General features: G+C 42.8%; 1 protein-coding gene across 2 annotated transcripts in view; it reads left to right on the top strand.

Annotated features, from left to right (window-relative positions):
- Positions 1-18806, top strand: part of tyro3 (TYRO3 protein tyrosine kinase) — a 42132-nt gene that overhangs the window by 20631 nt on the left and 2695 nt on the right. For both annotated transcript variants that reach the window (XR_006008637.1, XM_041971459.1), the window contains exons 5-18: positions 488-574; positions 688-803; positions 3473-3653; positions 4193-4335; positions 4820-4958; positions 5062-5185; positions 5259-5353; positions 7484-7579; positions 11443-11523; positions 13637-13729; positions 13803-13924; positions 14006-14115; positions 15159-15318; positions 15408-15544. Coding sequence is in view for 1 of the 2 variants with exons in the window: in XM_041971459.1 (XP_041827393.1) it covers positions 488-574; positions 688-803; positions 3473-3653; positions 4193-4335; positions 4820-4958; positions 5062-5185; positions 5259-5353; positions 7484-7579; positions 11443-11523; positions 13637-13729; positions 13803-13924; positions 14006-14115; positions 15159-15318; positions 15408-15544 (1684 nt within the window). In the remaining variant the exon portion in view is untranslated. The remainder of the gene's footprint in view (positions 1-487; positions 575-687; positions 804-3472; positions 3654-4192; positions 4336-4819; positions 4959-5061; positions 5186-5258; positions 5354-7483; positions 7580-11442; positions 11524-13636; positions 13730-13802; positions 13925-14005; positions 14116-15158; positions 15319-15407; positions 15545-18806) is intronic.

Genomic DNA, 18806 nt, shown 5'->3' with positions numbered 1-18806 from the left:
TGGCCCCTTGAAAAGGACGCGGATACATATAGAGCTGTAATTCCTGAACCCTTCCTCCAGTTTGGATGTGAAGACCCTCAGATTAAATCTGAGTCTGGACCTTACAGCTATATTGATTATATATTATATATTCAATACATCTTAATAAACAGCTACAATAACTAACTGTGTCCAAATATATATGGACCTGATAGTACCTGACTACATTACCCACAGTGCAACAAGCTGCAGGAGTGATGATGTGTGTTTTTATAAAAGTTATTGTGGAGATCTCCTGAAATGCTGGGACCATGAGACCAGACTCCATGAATCCGGGTCAGGATTAGACCTAAAATCAGGTTTAGGATCAGGTTTAGGAACAAGTTAAGAAACGGGTTTGGGATCAGGCTTAGTATCAGGTTTTGGATTAAGGAATGTATTGTCCTTGAAATGACACTGAGATGAGGTTTTGAGGTGTGTGTTTTTGTGTTTGTGTGTGCATGTGCAGGTGTGAACAACACTGTGAAGTTTTACTGTGAAGCTAAGAATGCTAGAGGGATCTCTGTGTCCAGAACCGGGACAGTTCACATTAAAGGTGAGTCTAGCTGCTGGACCTGAACCGGGTTCATCGTTCTGGATGATCAGCTGTGATTGGAGGAGGGCTCTGTGGGGGCGGGACTTCTTAAACATCCTGTCTTCCTGTCTCAGTGTTACCTGGGCCTCCAGTTGACCTACATGTCCACAGCATGATGGACAACAATGTCACATTGTCATGGAAACCAGGTTTCACAGGTCACTCTGAGCTTTCCAGGTGTATCATTCAGGTAACACAGACACACACACGCAGACACAGACATACATATACATGTAAGTCTATGTATATATATATATATATATATATATACACTGCTCACAAAAATTAAAGGAGCACTTTAAAGAAACACATTAGATACATCAGATCTCAATATGAAGTTGGATATCTATACAAATAACGACAGGGCAATGTCTTAGGAACAAAAGGATGCCAAGTCTTTTAATGGAAATAAAAGTTTTCAGCCTACAGAGGGCTCAATTGTGTAGACACCCTAAAATCAGAGTGAAATGAAGATGTGGCAGGCTAGTCCATTTTTTCAAAAACTTAATTTCTGCAACTCAAAATGCTTTTCAGTATCTTGTGTGGCCCCCACGAGCTTGTATGCATGCTTGACAACGTCGCGGCATGCTCCTAATGAGACGACGGATGGTGTCTTGTGGCATTTCCTCCCAGATCTGTGTGAGGGCATCCCTGAGCTGTTGTACAGTCTGAGGAGCAACTTGGCGGCGCCTAATGGATCGAAACATAATGTCCCACACATGTTCTATTGGGTTTAAGTCAGGGGATCGTGAAGGCCATTCAATTGTTTCAATTCCTTCATCCTCCAGGTACTGCCTGCATACTCTTGCCACATGAGGCCGGGCATTGTCGTGCATTAGGAGGAAACCAGGACCTACTGCACCAGCGTAGGGTCTGACAATGGGTTGAAGGATTTCATCTCGATACCTTATGGCAGTCAGAGAACCATTTCCTAGGCAGTAGAGGTCTGTGCGTCCCTCCATGGATATGCCTCCCCAGACTATCACTGACCCACCACCAAACCTGTCATGTTGAACGACGTTGCAGGCAGCATAACGTTCTCCTTGTCTTCTCCAGACTCTTTCACGTCTATCACAGGTGCTCAGGGTGAACCTGCTCTCGTCTGTGAAAAGTACAGGGCGCCAGTGGAGGACTTGCCAATTCTGGTGTTCTTCAGCAAATGCCAGTCGAGCTCCACGGTGCTGGGCAGTGAGCACAGGGCCCACTACAGGACGTCGGGCCCTCAGGCCACCTTCATGAAGTCTGTTCCTGATTGTTTGGGTAGAGACATTCACACCAGTGGCCCTCTGGAGGTCATTCTGTAGGGCACGAGCAGTGCTCAGCCTGTTCCGCCTTGCACAAAGGAGCAGGTATCGGTCTTGCTGATGGCTTGAGGACCTTCTACGGCCCTGTCCAGCTCTCCGAGAATAACCACCAGTCTCCTGAAATCTCCTCCATGTTCTGGAGATTGTGCTGGGAGACACATTAAACCTTCTTGCTGCAGCACGTGTGGATGTGCCATCCTGGAGAAGTTGGACAACCTGTGCAACTTCTGTAGGGTTAAGGAATCGCCTCATACTGCCAGTAGAGATGATTACTCAAGCCAAAACCAGCACGAGTGAAAAATCAGCCAAAAAAGATCAAGAGGGAGAAACTTGAAATGACCTCCACATGTAAAACCAGTCCTGTTTTGAGGGTTTTCTGATTGTTGCCACTGTGGTGCACCTGTTGTTAAATCCATGAACACCAATACAGCTGAAAGTGATTAACGATGCCCTCAGCTGCTTAACCAACCAGAAAATTATCAGACAGGTTTAACTGATTTCATGCCAGGCCCAATAGAAAAAGTGTTCCTTTAATTTTTGTGAGCAGTGTATATTAGGGATGGGCACATCAACGCGTTATTATCTCGTTAACATATTAATTATTAGCGCCATTCATTTTTTATGTCAAACCCTTAACTCCTGAATGAAAGTTATTTTGCATATTGTGAATATTTTTTTTTGTTTTAGATTCTAATCCTGCTTTCTGTCTGTTCACCTGATGCTGATATTCATCACATATTGTTCCTTCTGTGTTTAGAAGGAAGCAGCTTCACAGCTTTAAATTCATCCTGCTGACTTTTTACCTTTTAGTTAGTAAATCCTGAACATTTAATCTTTCCTTGTCATATTTAATTTTATATATATGAAGAAATATTTTAACTGTTGCTGTTTTAAGAGAAAACTGCTGCTAAACCTGTTTATGTGTTTAGTGCAGGGGTCTGCAGCCTTTCCAATCCGAAGAGCCATTTTTCCCTCAGCCAGCTAAATAAAACTCCTTTAGAGCTGCAAATGTTATGAGACCTTTTGATAAAAGACAACTTATCATTTTTGATAAATATCTACTATAGGAATTTTTTTTCCCTTTTTGAAGAATTTCTATTTCTGTTTTTAGGTTTTAAAATAAAGAAAAACATAAAACTTTTGCAAAAAGAGGATATACAGACTTTCTTTTATGGGATGTAGATATTTGTGGAAAATTATGTAAATAATGACAACAATAATATACATATAGAAATATATAGAATGTATAGGGAAAAAATACTGGTTCTTTTAGTGTCATTATGTTGTAGAAATTCAATGCAATTATTCTATTAAAAAAACTAAAAAATTATTTAAAAAAAATGCATTTGTTATTATATCTATTTAAAAAGATTGCTTAGGTCTTTAGCACTTTTAGCCATGTATTAAGAGCCATTGTGGAAAGTCCATAGAGCCACTTGCTGCTCCTGACGTAGCAGACCACTGATTTAGTGTTTGTAAACCAACATTTACTGCATTTTTAATTCTTGTCCGGTCCTAATATATGTGTCTTCCTCATACTCTTCGTCCTCCTCAGGTGATGAGACGCTCACTCCGCAGGTGGGAACTCCCTCAGCAGGAGGTGCCTGTTCCTCCATACCTCCATGTTCTGTCTGGTCTGAGGAGCCATTCCAACTACAGTGTGAGGGTGTCCTGTGTAAACGAAGTGGGGGGGTCCCCTTTCTCCCCCTGGCTCTACTTCCTCACACCTGAGTCAGGTGAGTCGGCCGGTGATGACATGGTTTATGGTCAGACATTGAGAAGAAGTCATATTTTCTGCTAACAGCTAACTTAGCGTGTGTGTGTGTGTGTCTATGTGTGAATGCAGTTGGGGAGAACCTGTTCAGGTGACCAGGTGTTCTGGTCTTCAAATGATCAGGTGTTTGTGGACTGATTTGACTGTTTCATCAGTAAACAGACGAGCTGCTGCTTTCCTGTTTCTCGCTGAGCTTTGAGGGTGTTTGTTGTTGTGTTCTGTCTGGGTGTGTTTGTGGATGTTGGTTTATGTATGTGTGTGCGCATGCGTGTGTGTGTGCGTGTGTGTGCTGGTCCAGCTGGATCTGGTCCAGTGAATTCCAGTCCTCGCCGTACAATCAGCTTTTGTTTGAGGCCTCAGTTTATATGAACAGCTTGTCCGTTGGGTCTGCAGCGCCCCTAGAGGAGGCAGTAAACCACTCTGACCTACATTCAAAGGAGAACATAGAGGGAGACACGTCAGAGGTCCTTCTGTGCGACTAACACTGTGCTCTGTCTGCAGTGCCCTCTGCTGCCCCCAGGAACCTGACCTTTCAGCTGTCAGATGAGCAGCTGTCTTTGAACTGGGCCATGCTCCAGGAGGGGGAGCTGCAGGGGAAGCTGCTGGCCTACAAGCTGCAGTGGACTCTGGGAGGAGAGGCTCAGGTGAGTGTTGTTTTTCTGCTCTGATGGAGGTCTCTGAAGACCTCACACACACTGAAAAAAAATAGCATGTTAATATAATATTAGAGAAAATACTTAAATTGAGATCCAGACTGTAATCCAGTGAAATAATCTTCCAGTGCAATGTTACACGTTTCCTGAAATGAAAATAAAAAACATCTAGACTTTTGTGGGCTGCAGGGTTCTGGCTGTATCTTGGGGTTGGGTTCTTTGGGTGGCTGGTGCCGCCTTGTGGTGGTGGGGCTGGGGTCCTGGTGGGGCTGGGGTTGGTGGGTGCTGGCCCTGGGCCAGGCAGGCTCCTCTTAGGTTCACTGTACATACTGGGCAAATTTTAAGTGGGATGCCAGCTAATACCATCTGATGTTGGGACCTCCCTTAAGATGTTTAAATTTTAAAAGTCCGGTTCTGGTGAGACTAACAGATTTTTTGTCGTGTGAATGTGACACATTGTTCTGATTGTCTCCAGGAGCCGCTGCTGTTTAAGGAGAACTCAGCTCACTTCTCAAGGGGAGCTCGCTTCTTCAATGCCTCCATGCAGGTGTCGGCCTGCACCTCAGTGGGCTGTGGACCCTGGAGCCCCCCAGTTCTGGTGCTGCCCGCCACAGGTAAGTTCTGCAGGGACTACACTGTCCTAGAATATAAACATGGCTGATGGTGCCGCTGGAAGACTACAAGTTAATTCATGACAGCCTACTGCTGCTCCTTCAGCTCAGGTCCAGGTCCAGCGGAGCCACATGTGGGTTGGGGTGCTGCTTGGCCTGCTGGTGGCCACCGTGGTTGGCCTGCTGCTGACCGTTGTCGCTCAGCGTCGAGGAAAAGAGACGCAATTTGGGTATGAAGTCATATGTGTGTATTAAGGTTTACAGCATGAATCAAAGTGGAAACGTTTGTGTTTCTGTTTTCAGGTCGGCCTTTAAAGACCCGGGTCCTCAGAGTCTGGTCTTCTTCACAGCTGCTCGGTCCTTCAGCAGAACTGCCACAGATCTGCAGGAGTCCACATGTAAGTATGTGAAGTCCTCCATAAGGAGGACACTGCTGTCAAACTCTGAAACTTCACACAATACCAAGATGATAAACCAACAATATATAAATATTTAAGTGAGCTCCATCAGCAGGTTTTCTATTTACCACAACTACCAATATGATGCTGACAGACTTCAAAGAGCTGCGTATTGACTCAGAAGTGTGATCTGGAACTGCATGAACTCTGATCCTGAATACACTGGTTTTACTAAACAAAATCTGAGTTAACTGGAGTGATCTGGACTGACATGAGTTTGTAGAAGTTAACCTCTTCTTCACCAAGCATATTTTTTCTACCTTCCTTTCTACCCAAAGTAAATGAAGTAAATCTTCACAACTACACAAGAACTGTAAGCATAATATTGGTCTCAAAAGAAAGCTGAGACATGAGATTTCTACAGAAGTGACAGAATCAAGATATGTGTTACGGTGTCAGAGTAAATTTACCTGGAACGCAGGAGAAAATGTAAATGGTTATTTCCTAAAAGAAAACCACATTACTTTCAACAAAAACCAGAAGATCGCAACACAGTTCATCTAGAGATGAATGTGTTGCTGTCCTAGCGGTCTTAAAAATGAGTAACGTAGTCCTAGGAATTAGAAAGTAGTCCAAGCAATTCGTAAAGTGGTCCTAGGAATTAGACCATGGTGACCATGGTGAAGCACCTGTGTGAGTCGGGATGCCCATTTGTTTTGCAGGGCTGCCAACACGCATTGGCCGTGAGACGCGCGCATTTAAGTGGCTTCTCACGCTCTCGCACTACACCTCTAATGAAATATGTTAATAAGTCAAATGGAGAAATAATAGCTGCAAGCACTTCCTCATTTATTGTTTCGCTGCTCCCCACATGTAGGTAGAACACACACACGTAGCCTACGACATCAGTACAAAGCCCTCCACTTCCTGGTCTACCCTGTGATGCGCACATTACACAAATAGAGTCAGCCTGTATACTACCATAAATGAGAAAATACACATCAAGAGCAATGGCGGCTAATCGAGAGGTTCGAGAGGATTCCCAGTGGGCCGCATTACTTTTGGGGTGGTGTCCCAGCGTGTCACAGCACCGCGGTTCACTCACAATGAGGGGAGATATTTCAGCTTTACAAACGATGCGCAATGTGTATATATATATATTTATATATATTTATATATGTGTATATATATATATATATATACACATATATATATATATATATATATATATATATATATATATTTAATACAATGATACAAAGTGTCAGTTTTGCCGGTTTTCCCTGTCATGTTAAATAGTTTTTTTAAATATATTTTTTGAAAGGCAATTTTGTTTACAGAACAGACTTTATTATCCATCATACTTACTGTTTGGTTTTCATTCATTGTTAATGAGACTGAGAGTCCATTCTATTTATTGTTTTTGTTTTTTTATTTAAAATTTCTTCCAGTTCGTGTAAAATGTTCTTTAGAAATGAAACTTTATTGATCTTTGAAAGGGTGTACTTGCACTATTATGGCATTGTCATTATATTATTTGAAAATAGTTTCAAAAGACAACATTATCGCTTTGCGCAATATTATTGTTTATCGCGATAATTTCTGAGAAAATTTATCGCACAGCAATATTTGTTATCGTGTATATATATATATATATATATATATATATATATATATATACATATATATATATAAAACTTATATATTATTCTTTTACCATCTTGGTCTAGATATAATCTAAAGATTTCATCCAATATATATATGTATATATATATATGTATATATATAAAACTTATATATTATTCTTTTACCATCTTGGTCTAGATATAATCTAAAGATTTCATCCAATGTATTTCCTCCAAACTGTTATCTTTAATTATTACCTTTTTAATAACTTTAAATGACTTATTGTATTACTGTGATAAAGTTTGTCTAAAATATTTTGAAATGTATAATTATCATCTATCATCAAACTCTAAAATCACTTTCTCACTTCTGGTTTGTTTTGAGGACTTTTCCCCAAATTTCACCATGAAAACTGAAGGAAAACCGAATAGATCCTGGTTTAACAGAAATGATCATATGATGGATTGAATATGAAATGACTGTAATGACTTTCTCTCCCCACAGTGAACAGTCTGTGCATCAACAGTGAGTTGAAGAACAAACTGCAGGACGTCCTGATTCCAGAGAGACTCCTGACTCTGGGACACATGCTGGGGAAAGGTAACAGGAAGTCGTGTCTGCTGTTTGTCAGTCTAAACTCATCAGACATGTTCTGAAGGTAAAATGTTCCTTCTCCAGGCTGCAGACCTCAGACGCGTCAGGCTGGAGGCCTTTGTGTTGTGTATCAAAACACTACGAAGCGCTGAGTGTCTGTAAACACTGATCTTTGTCTGAACATCAAACAGAAAAACTAGCACACCTGAAGGGTGAAGACAGTTAAACACCAGACAGGTAGTTCAGTACAATGCAGGTAAATCACCATGGTAACAAACAGTGTACGGCTAACCTGCTCAGCTGGAGCTTTTTGGTTTAACCGGTCTGTTCCTTATGATGCAGTTTTCACATATTGGAGCTTCATGTAAGGATGGATCATAATCCAGCAGCAGATCCATGAAAGAGTCATAAAGTAAACAATGTGCTGTAAACAACATAATGCCAACATGTCCTAAGGGCAGTTTCACCACAGCTTAGATTTTCTGGTTATTCTGGCTGAACTAATCCTTGATTCAGTATCATATCAATTACAATGGAGATTTAACCTGTGCAGCTAGCCTGCACCAGACCAGGCTAACAGCCAGCTAAGAGTCAGACTAACATCCATGATAATAGCCAAGCTAACAGCCGGGCTAAATAGCCATCGTAACAGCCATGCTAATGGTGTATTCTAGTTGTCTCGTAATTCTGAGCACCTAAGTGCAGGTGATGTCATTACCAGGTAGTTAGCTGTCCCGTTGCACAAACTTGGAAAAATGGATGCCTCCAAAACAGCTAGTTTTATATGGCCTAATTTATAATTAGGCCATATAAAAGTAGAAAATCACACACCCATTGTAAAAATGTGCACCATGACAACAGCAGCCAATTTTGGTGATAATGATTAACAAACCACTCATATTGATGCAATTTTTCACAAACAGCCCTACCTTAACAATGTGATTATCAATAACAACAACTCGTTGGGGGTTGTCACAGTGACCACAACTCGACCACTAGAGGACGCTATTGATAGACAGCGGTATTGAAATTTCCCTAACAGTTGTCATAGATTAGCTACATGGTTAATTTAGCATTTTGACTCCTGACATTAAGGTGGGAGGACATTTTATGTTTTTGACATTAAAATGTAACTTTTCAGTTTTTCTGCATTCTTCTTCAAAGTCTTTTACACACTGGTTTAAAATTTAACACTTATTACCATTTTATAATATAAAGGATGAGCTACAGTTCAAAATGTCTTTTTCTTTGCTAGGCCATTGTTTATGCTAGCTAGTATAACTTTTAACTAAAAATGCCTCTTGGACATGGTTGTTACATTCTCTCTGGGGTTGGTTGTCACATGCGTGCATGGTGTGATACATATAATATTTTTTATTTTTGTAGAAAATGGGCAGAAAATTTTTCCGGAAGACCACTTTTGGCCAGACACCCCCTGACGTGGGCCAATTTCTGTTCTGTTGTATTGTTATTCTCTGATATATTGTTCTTGATACTGATTTTCTAATTTTGACACTGATTCTGAAGTACAAAAATTATTCAGCCAGTTCATGGTATAAGTAAAAGAAACACCAGATTTTAGTAGGCCTATGTCTGTTTTTTTTTTTTCAAGTAATTGTGTCCGTTCATGATATATAAATGGTTGTAGCCTCAATAAACGGTTGTTTCAACTAAAATGTTAAATTAAATACTTTAAATTCAATAAAATATACATTTTTTCAGTTTTTGTTTATTTCCTCATTGAAATATCATTGTGAAACCAACCCCATAGTGTGTGACAAACAACCCCACTATGGAATGGCTGTGACAAAAGCCCTTGTTGTATTTGGCAGTCCATATCTTTGGAACAGATTTATACTGAGGAGTGAAAAGTCCATAAATTTTGACATGACACTTTAGGTTTCCATTAGAGATTAAAATGGATCCATCTGAGGCTGCCAATTTGCACTAGAAACTTAGTGGACACAAAATATGTTAGAAAGGTACTTAATAAATACAACAATGGACTAGGAAGTCATTGATCATTATTTCTGTGTGTTATTGATAATTATGTTGGTACTGAGGGCTTGTTTGTAAAAAATTGCATTAATACGTGTGGTTTATTAATAATTATCACAAAAATTGGCTGCTGTTCTCACGGTGGCTAACAGTCGGGCTAACAGCCACGGTAACAGCCGCAGTACTTCATGTAACGATGCTGCATAGCAGGGGTGGGCATCAGGTCTAGAAGAGGTGCACATCAAGCCTCAGTACTGGACCTCAGTGGTCCATCGTGTCCAACAGCTTGTGCTGCATTCTTCTCTGGACAATCAGCTCCAGGAGCTCCAAATTAGTCCTCAGAAGAGAACCAGAATTTCTGGATCTGTTTGTTCAGTTTCTTTAAGTCTGAGGTTCTGGTTTTGCTGCCCCAACAAACTGAATGTTTTTAGGATTTGTAAACAGCTGTAGCTCAGAAATCTTTCAATTTTCACCTCACATTTTCATGATGAGGTGGTTATTGGATGTGTTTAGAAACTGAAAGGACTCCTGTGACTGGTCTGGTGTCAGCTGGTGTGAAGCAGATGCTGCTTTTATGAGATGTAGAGATACTGAAACAGAGCCTGTTTGTGTTTTAGAGCATGAAGATGTTGTTATCAAATTATTTGTGGGAGCATAACATGGGATCAGAAACTGTCTTAATTCATCTTCAGTCTTACGATCCGGGACAGGAGGGTGGAGGTCTCAATGTGCCCTGATGGGTGGGGGTGTTGGTGAGTTATCTGTGACTGAGGGCAGAGCTGCTGCTCCAACCACACCCATCATCGATCAAGGATCAATCATAATCACAGCATATTCTTTATCAAAAATAATGTATTATTCTGAATGGTCGAAGTGTGATCCAATATTGTTATTGATGAACAGAACTACACAAGCTGCTGTAGGTTGCGACCACACCAAAACCTCCACCCATCCGTTTTCTGCACCGCTTAGTCCAATTCATGGTAGCTGGAGTGTATCTAAGCAACTAGTAGGTGAGAGGCAGGGTACACCTGGACAGGTCACCAGTCCATCACAGGACCAATACAGGTCCAATACAGGGGGCAAACAGCTCCTAGGGAGAATTTAGGGGGACCAGTTAATCTAACATGCATGTTGGTGGGTGGAAGCTGGCGTACCCAGAGAGAACCCACACATGCACGAGGAGAACATTCAAACTCCACACAGAAAGACTCCTGTTCAAATCCCTCCCTCATACCAGTGACCTTTTGTTGTGAGGAAACGTTTCTAACCACACCACTGTCCAGCCCACACTCACCAAAACATAAATAAATATACATCCTCTTTCCGCAAAAGGGAAAACAAGAGCAGAACTGCCTCCTTAACTTTCAGCCAATCACAGATCTTAATTCAGATGCATCGTCGTTTGATTGACAGGTTTGTGATCTCTGAGCTTCTGATATGTTCATTGACACTGTGACAGATATGTGCTAACAGGCATAAACAATACAAACTAGCATATTGATAATGATTGACATCAGTTATTGGAACCTGTTTTAACTGGTATTTAAAAGGTGTTTTTTTAAAGGTTTAAAAATAAATTTATGCTGAAAAATTGACAAAAGATATAAATATATGAAAATTTATAACTTCACCTGTCTCTGTTGTTTGCTGTAATTATCTAGACTTTCAGCCAATCAGCATTGAACCAACCCGTTTAGTCATCTCTGAATTAGTTTAACGGAGGACAGTCCATCTGCAGGATGAGGCTGTGGAGGTCTGACAGGAGGACTGATCTGAATTGAACCTGCTAGAAACATCTTCCTACACATTAATGAGATAAAAAACACGAATATGAACCTGACTGGGTGTTGATGTGTGTACCTGTGCAGGTGAATTTGGCTCCGTGCGTGAAGCTATCCTGAAGACTGAGGACTCGTCTGTGCAGAAAGTGGCAGTCAAAGTGCTGAAATGTGAGTGTGATGATGCTTCAAGTGTCAGATCAAGATCAAGTGTCAGCACAACACACCATACTACAATATTATGTGAAGGTCAGACAAACACTTCAGTATGTGGTAGTATGACTTTGATTTGATATTAATCAAAAATATAGATCAAGTCACATCTCTGAGAAGTAAAGCTCACCTTCCTGTTCACCTTCCTCATCTCCTCCTCTCTCTGAACTATCTGCAGCTTTGATTCTGTCACCTGAGAAAATGACACATTTATTCATGATGAAGAAACAAGCTTCTGGCCTAGTGGCGGCTATTATTACCAATATTCATGACACAATGGCAGTTGGAAAATAATTTATTTTTAACTTAAACTTTTAGATTGACTGACTCTAAAATACATCCTGATGTCCTCCTTTCTTCGCACCTGAAGTTCTGACTGAAAGCAACCACCGTTAGCACCACTGATACTAGCAAGAAGCGCTAGCCTTTTCAACAGGGGAATTGACAGCAGTGACAGCCAATCACATAGTAAGAAACACAAGCTTGGAGCCAATCAAAACAGTGTAAATTGTTTATAAGGTGGGGTTTAAGGCAGCGCTGCTGCTGGGTGATCGCAGTAACTCTCAGCTGTCCTGTGACATGAAAAATGGTAGGGACAATCAAGGAGTTGCTGGATATTGGTAGGGACATGTCCCTACCGTCCCTACCCAATTCTTCACCCATGGTACTAGCTACTTGGAGGCAGAGTAGGGTGGGTCATGGCCCAACTATCTCTCGGGGAAAAATTACAATTAGGTTCACAGATATAACTGAATGATTAGCATCACTAGTGTTTAGAAGTGGGGATAAACAATCCTGACTGAAAAAAAGTGGGTATACGACGTATACTGCTCAGGGGGACTGTGCTGCCTCCTTTCCGCTTCACCTTATACACCTCTGATGCCACTTTCAGAAATTCTCAGATGACTCAGCTGTTGTTGGGTGTAGGAGAGGGAGGGGAGGAGGACAGGTGAATGGGTTTGTAGAGTAGACTGGCAGGAATCACCTGCATCTGAATATCACTGAGACCAGAGCGATGGTGATAGGCTTCTGGAGGAAGAGGACTCCTCTACCTCCACTGAAGATCATGGGGCAGGACGTGGAGGTTGTTGGACCTGTAAGTACCTGGGAATTACCATCGACCACAGACTGGACCAGCAATCCAACACAGATGCTGTGTACAAGAAGGCGATGACGAGCAGGCTCTACTTCTTGAGATGGCTCAGATCCTTCAATAGCAAGGTTACATGGTGTTTTTTAATTCGGAATTGTTTATTCAGAATTAAATAATTCGGAATTAAAGTATTCTCCTTTGCGTTTCCATGGAAACAGTAATTCCGAATTGAGGTTTATATGGAAGACACATGTAATCGCCTTTATTTAATTCTGTTTTAGATCTGGGGGTTGGGAAGGGTTTTGTCTGGACAGGGGGTGTAGATGACATCTTTATGTCTACCGGAACTAAACCAACTCCAGTTCCTGCTTCTTTTTGTTTTGTCTACAACATGGAAGACCACGCAATAAGAACCATTTCACTCTGATTCTGATTTTAGTTTTGAAGCAGCAGCTCAACTCTAGCATACTGCTTTACGTAGGTCAGCTACGAAGAGGGGAGGTAGATTACTGTACCGTCATGGGTAGGACAAACGAACGAGCATGCGCAGAACGACCAGAATTAAATTTAAGTGGGATAACTGTGTACATGATGGAGGAATTATTCAATTCAGATTTAAAATCAGAATAAACCAGCCACTTAATTTGGATTTAATTTTAATTCGGAATGGCCATTTTAATTCAGAATTAAGTGTTTACAAGGTCATATTAAAGCTGATTTAAGTTTGTTTCGGAATTAAGTGTGTTATCAGATGGTACAGGACGGACGTCTGTGAGGGCTGAACATATTCAGTTTTCCATGCTGCAATCCACTTTTTTCAGAGAAAATCTTGCTGAATTTAGCAACACAAAGCATCTCCTGAACGTATGACAACACCTGGAAGTAAACACTGACGTCTAGTTCTCAACATTTTACTTGTTTTATTGTCTATTCTGTGTGTGTGTGTGTGTGTGTGTGTGTGTATGTGTGCATGTGTAGCGGACATCACCTCATCAGGGGACATTGAACAATGTCTGAAGGAGGCGGCCTACATGAAGGATTTTCACCATCCCAACGTTATCCAGCTCATTGGTAACACGCACACAGACACACACTCAAACCCCTTTAAATGAGGTTGTGATTGACAGGCTGTTTTGTTCAATAGGAGTAAGTCTTCACCGGCGTCCTGGCCAGCGGCTTCCTATCCCAATGGTGGTTCTGCCATTCATGAAGCACGGCGATCTGCACACATTTCTGCTGCTGTCCCGTCTGGGGGACGAACCGTTTGTAAGGACGCAGTCAGAACTTCCTGATACACTTCCTGCTGCTGCAGGATGGACTAATGACAAGGTGCTGTCTCTCCTTAAGGACCTGCCTCTGCAGACTCTGGTACAGTTCATGCTGGACATCTCTCGGGGGATGGAGTATCTGAGCAGCAAGAGCATCATTCACAGAGACCTTGCCGCTCGAAACTGCATGTGAGTCCATGAAATAGTTCTCAGTGCACTATGACCGCTCCACCAACACCTCCCTCAGTCCAGTCTCATCTGTACGCTGAGGAATTAGTCTCACAACAGTGATGAATGTGTAAACAGTTTGCTTGATGTTTGGTGAAATAACATGAATAACTTAACACACTTTACAAACTCATCTTAGTTCAGGTTCCACATTCAGCTTAGTCTGGGCTCCATTGGGCCGGACCAGTAAAATAACCTATAAATAATGAAAGCTACACATTTCTCCCTTTGTTTTAATACAAAGTACAAATACATTATCAAGATGTTTACATTTAACGACCTGATCCTTTTAGAAAATATTATGAACAACCTGAAGTTTATAAAGAAAAATAAGTAAAGTTTCAATAGGATTTAGCCTCAGTTACACATTTACATATTTTATTTAGTTTATTTTAATTTATTTAAATTGATAAACATATATTACAGCTAATATATTCTATGTTATTTTCACATTTACTAAATTTATCCTGCGGGCCAGATTGGAGCCTCTGGTGGGCCAGTTTTGGCTCCCAAGCCGTATGTTTGACACCCTGGTTTATGTCCTTCGGCTCACATATATATCTATATCCACATTTATTAGAGTGTAGAAAAGTAAATGTAGACCTGTTTGTTACAATCAAGGGATGATGAACTGTCCCGCGTCCAAAGAAGGGATCTGTATGACTTTCATGTGTATTCATGTTTGTGTCGTTTGTAATGTGGGCCTGTGTAGAAATGGATATTTTTGTACAGTCAAAAACACATTTACAAAAACTCCCTAATAGTTTTACATAATTGTAAATTATGTGATCCACAGTTCTCACCGTAATGAAACTAATTTCACTCCCTGTATGTAACCTGAGATAATATTTACAGATCAAATAACAATAAGAAATAAAATAATTTTTTTTTGATAAATTAATTTTTCTTCTTTTCACCATTTAATTTCAGTGCAGTACTCAATATTTTCTGTGTTGGTGCTGAATAAATGAGAATGAAAGTAATCTAGACTGTAATGTGCTCAGGTTGGACGAGAGCATGACGGTGTGTGTGGCAGACTTCGGCCTCTCTAAGAAGATCTACAGTGGAGACTATTACCGCCAGGGCTCTGTTTCCAAACTGCCCGTCAAGTGGATAGCTTTGGAGAGTTTGGCTGATAATGTCTACACCACCCAGAGCGATGTGGTACATGAAGAGTCCAGAACAGATCAGCAGGAACACATTCTCTGTGCTATCAAATCCTGTAATGTGGATTATCTGTGTGTTTGTGTCAGTGGGCGTTTGGTGTGACGATGTGGGAGATTATGACTCGTGGTCAGACTCCGTATCCAGGAGTGGAAAACTCTGAGATCTACGAGTTTCTCATCAAAGGAGAACGACTGAAGAAACCAGCAGACTGTAGAGATGACATGTGAGTCTACACAACAACACAGTGATCCTCTTATAAGTGTAGACATTCAGCTGAGCTGTTGGACAACTAAAGAGGATGTCCCAGATTTAACCCTGTGGTCCTCTAAAGTGTCTTCCTACATCTTATTACTGCAATGAAGCAGTGTACTACTGCACATTACTACAGCAATAACAAGATTAGCTCACATTTTCATTTTTATGTCACAGATTGTCAGAGATCAGCATGAAGGGAAATACACTCAATATCACTGATCATGTTTAATACTTGATTTATTAATGAAATCCATCATCCATCCATCCACCCACCCCACTTTGAAATATTCATTCATTCATTCATATCTTCCATCCATCCATCCATTTTCTGCCGCATATCCGGAGTTGGGTCGCGGGGTTAGCTGCCTAAGCAGGGAAACCCAGACTTTCCTCCTCCACGGCCACATTCACCAGCTCATCCGGGGGGATCCCTAGGTGTCCCCAGCCCAGCCGCAAGATGTAATCCGTCCAGCGTGTCCTGGGTCTTCCCTGGGGCCTCTTTCCAGTGGGACGTGCCCGGAACACCTCACCAGGGAGGTGTCCGGGAGGCATCCTGACCAGATGCCCGAGCCACCTCCTATGGTTCCTTTCGGTGTGGAGGAGCAGCGACTCTACTCTTAGCCAATCCGGATCACCAAGCTTCTCACCCACCTAGGGAGAGCCCGGCCCCCCTTCAGAGAAAACTCATTTCAGCAGCTTGTATTCACGATCTTGTTCTTTTGGTCACTACCCACAGCTCGTGACCATAGGTGAGGGTAGGAACGTAGATCGGCCGATAAATTGAGAGCTTTGCCTTTTGGCCCAGCTCCTTCTTCACCATGACAGACCGATGCAGAGTCTGCATCACTGCAGGTGCTGCACTGATCCACCTGTCGATCTCCCAGTCTGCCAGTCCAGGGGAACTGTCCCCGATGTCCACGCGATGCTGCAGAGGCATATCAGTCAAGACAGCCCTACAGCATCCAGAGCCCTAAGGAACTCTGGGCAGACCTCATCCACCCTTGGGGCCCTGCCGCCGAGGAGCTTTTTAACCACCTCAGCGACCTCAGCCCCAGAGATGGGAGAGCCAATACCAAGGTCCCCAGACTCTGCTTCCTCATCGGAAGACGTGTTTGCAGGATTGAGAACGTCTTCAAAGTATTCCCTCCACCGCCTCACAATGTCCCAAGTTGAAGTCAGCAGCCCCCCCATCCCCACTGTACACACTGTACACTGATGAGGACTGTTTTCCTCTCCTGAACCGCCGGATGGTGGACCAGAATTTTCTCAAAGCTGTCCGGAAGTCATTCTCCATGGCCTCTCCAAATTCCTCCCATGCTCCAGCGTTCTGCTTAGCCCACTGATACCCATCAGCTGCCTCTGGAGCCCCACAGGCCAAAAAGGCCCGATAGGACTCCTTCTTCAGCTTGATGGCATCCCTTACTGACGGTGTCTACCAACAAGTTTGGGGGTCACCGCCACGACAGGCACTGACGACCTTATGGCCACAGCTGCGGCTGGCCGCCTTGACAATAGAGGCATGGAACACAGCCCACTCGGACCCAATGTCCCCCGCCTCACCCGGGACATGGTTGAAGCTCTGCCGGAGATGGGAGTTGAAACTCTTTCTGACAGGGGACTCTGCCAGACGTTCCCAGCAGACCCTCACAACATGCTTGGGTCTACCAGGCCTGACCGGAATCCTCCCTCACCATCTGAGCCAACTCACCACCAGGTGGTGATCAGTTGACAGCTCCGCCCCTCTCTTCACCCGAGTGTCCAGGACATGCGGCTGCAAGTCTGACGACACAACTACAAAGTCGATCATCGAACTGCGGCCTAGAGTGTCCTGGTGCCAAGTGCACATGTGGACACTCTTATGTCTGAACAAGGTGTTCGTTATGGACAATCCATGACGAGCACAGAAGTCCAACAACAAAGCACCACTCGGATTTAGATTAGGGGGGCCGTTCCTCCCAATCAAGCCCCTCCAGGTCATTGCTCCAGCAGAATGAGGGAGTCCCCGGAAGGAGTGCTCTCCAACACCCCCCCAAGGACTCCAAAAAGGGTGGGTACTCTGAACTGCTATTTGGTGCATAAGCACAAACAACAGTCAGGACCTGTCCCCCCACCCGAAGGCGGAGGGAGGCTACCCTTTCGTCCACCGGGGTAAACCCCAACATACAGGCGCCAAGTTGGGGGGCAATGAGCATGCCCACACCTGCTCAGTGCCTCTCACTGGGAGCAACTCCAGAATGGAAGAGGGTCCAGCCCCTCTTGAGGACAGTGGTTCCAGAGCCCAAGCCGTGCGTCGAGGTGAGCCCAGCTATATCTAGTCGGAACTGCTCAACCTCATGCACCAGCTCAGGCTCCTTCCCAGCCAGAGAGGTGACATTACATGTCCCTAGAGCTAGCTTTTGCAGCCGAGGATCAGACCGCCAGGGTCCCCGCCTCTGGCAGCCGCCCAGCTCACAATGCACCCAACCCCTATGGCCCCTCCTGCAGGTGGTGAGCCCACGGGAGGAGAGGCCCATGTCACCCTTTCGGGCTGAGCCCGACCGGGCCCCATGGGCAAAGGCCCGGCCACCAGGTGCTCGCCTCAGTGCCCCACCGCCAGGCCTGGCTCCAGAGGGGGCCCTGGTGACCCATGTCCCGGCAAGGGAAACCTTGGTCCTTGTTTTTTCGTCATCATAAGGGTGATTTGAAAAAAATGATTATTTTAAATCAAATAAATATTTGGAAACATTTCTTAAATGTATTAAAATGAGTAAAAGACATTGACTTTGATCTTTAAATAAAATCCCCATCCTGCAAACATTTATTATATGGAAAATAACTTTCTTTTTCATGAAAACAGTGGCATCACGTGATCAAACATTTAAATGGTTAAAATAATATGAATTATTACATATTTGAATGTATTGATTAGGACTGAACTTGAATGAAAGATGTGAACATGAATTTGTAATGTAATGTGTCCTCTTTGTCCTTTAATGACCTGAAGGAGTGGTAAATCCTGTTGACTGTAAGGTTCTTCAAAGGAAACACTTTCTTCCCGAAATCATTCCATATGAGGAAACACAACCAAAATGGAGGCCAGAAAATAACCTGAAGGTCCCTCATGACCTGGTTAAAGATAGAATCTGGACTGTACCAGAGCTGGCCTGATGAACTCATCAATAGATTTATCTTCCAATTTAAGTGTTTATAAGGTAGATAGGGATAAGGTGAATTTAAGTGTGACTGACTGA

This window comes from Melanotaenia boesemani, chromosome 20 (genome assembly GCF_017639745.1).
Source record: "Melanotaenia boesemani isolate fMelBoe1 chromosome 20, fMelBoe1.pri, whole genome shotgun sequence".
Taxonomy (NCBI): Eukaryota; Metazoa; Chordata; class Actinopteri; order Atheriniformes; family Melanotaeniidae; genus Melanotaenia; species Melanotaenia boesemani.
This window is presented reverse-complemented; position numbering and strand designations above follow the sequence as displayed.